General features: G+C 55.0%; 1 protein-coding gene across 1 annotated transcript; it reads left to right on the top strand.

The window, feature by feature from the left end:
* Nucleotides 1-451: 451 nt before the first annotated feature.
* Nucleotides 452-616, top strand: SETTUDRAFT_161981 (uncharacterized protein; the record flags this gene model as incomplete). Its single annotated transcript, XM_008029737.1, has 1 exon — nucleotides 452-616. One exon carries the CDS (start codon nucleotides 452-454, stop codon nucleotides 614-616), a length of 165 nt encoding a protein of 54 aa, XP_008027928.1.
* Nucleotides 617-1,519: the final 903 nt, after the last annotated feature.

Genomic DNA, 1,519 nt, shown 5'->3' with positions numbered 1-1,519 from the left:
GGGGGGGGGGGGGGGGGGGGGGGGGGGGGGGGGGGGGGGAGTCCCGTCACATGAACTCCTGTCTGTCGTCGCACATGTTCCCATTCCACAACCCGGCACACACTTTTCCCCCCCCCCCATGGTGACGTGCTGCTCGGCCAATGCTGCTCCTCGCAGATCTGGCGTCTGCCTGCGCATCGGCTGCATAACAACGGAAATGCTTGTCTCAATAGGATGGAGCCGACATAGTCAACTGCCGCCATGCAGCTGCCAATACTCGATAGAATGAGCTGTCGACACCACCGTCACAAAAGCCCTGTCCAGCCGTCGTGGCCGCGGGAGTCTACCCCATTGCCTCACCGTCTCATTACCACGCCGCGCCAGCTTCTCATCAATACAGCCCGCATTATACAGCTTACGCCCAGGGCGTGCAAGCCTGCAGCTATATCAAAGCCAACGGATAGCTAATGCCATGGCTTCGCATACACTACTCATTACAGTTCACCTTGTCGCCTACCCCATTCGGCCAAACAGACAAGGACTCTGCATGCTTGGATCCTTCACCTACTCACTCCGTCCCTCGTCGCTACTGGTGCCGCTGCTCGTCAGTTACGAGTCGTCGGGCCTATCCGTTTAATATCAAACACCCAACCTGCTTGGCATAGTTTGTCACACTTGATGATCAAGGTACTGCGCCATCGTGAACGTCGCCATTTGCTGCATGCACGTACATTACGCAACCTCGGGCACTTGATGTCAATGGCCGCCCTGCGCCTATTTCTCCCCGTGTACCCAAACTAGGTATACCACCTAGTGCCAAAATAAAAGAAGCCATATACCCACGTCCAGGCACCTTCGCTTGCGCACGCTCCACCCCGACATCATTTCCAATGTCTCACATGGTCGAGCCCTCCTTGGCTTTAGGGTAGGTGTAGGCACAGATCCAAGAAAGCACCCCAGACGTAGCAGATCTTGACGGTTCCCATTGTCCTTGACGTCATGTTCAGCTCAAGACGGCAGGGCGGTCTGTGATATATTCTAGCATAGCTCCAAGGCCCTAGACAGAGTTGGCGAGTCTAATCTTCAAGCGCCCTTTGATTGACATCGCCCTAACCACTTGGTCTGCTGAGTGGGTCGCAACCGCCCTCTGTTTTTGGCAGAAAGTTCCGTTCCATGGTAGACGATCACACCAAACCTGGTGAGAAGCGCCGCAGCGACACGGGAGTTTCCTAGGCTGTCCCCTATTTTTTTATTTTTTTTTTACTTATTTTTTTTTCCCAAAGTCTCGCGAACAGGTTCTGACTCCACCACGCGACAGATACGTGCCAAGGCCCAGATCTAGCCCTACGTCCCCATATGCCGGTCGTACTCACATCCTACGTCATCTGGTCTCAGGTGCCATGATGCCAGCGTTTACGGCTTGTTCAACCTCAGCAGCTTTCAAACGACCGAGGTTCCAAGCCAAAGCTTCACCGCGACACGTGGTGCTGAAGCTGGCCCCCAGAAGGTCCGGCAGTTGGTACCTAAGGTAAGATTCGAG

This window comes from Exserohilum turcica (genome assembly GCF_000359705.1).
Source record: "Exserohilum turcica Et28A unplaced genomic scaffold SETTUscaffold_337, whole genome shotgun sequence".
Lineage (NCBI taxonomy): Eukaryota > Fungi > Ascomycota > Dothideomycetes > Pleosporales > Pleosporaceae > Exserohilum > Exserohilum turcicum.
Note: the sequence above shows the minus strand (reverse complement) of the source record. Positions and strands in the feature narration are given on the sequence as shown.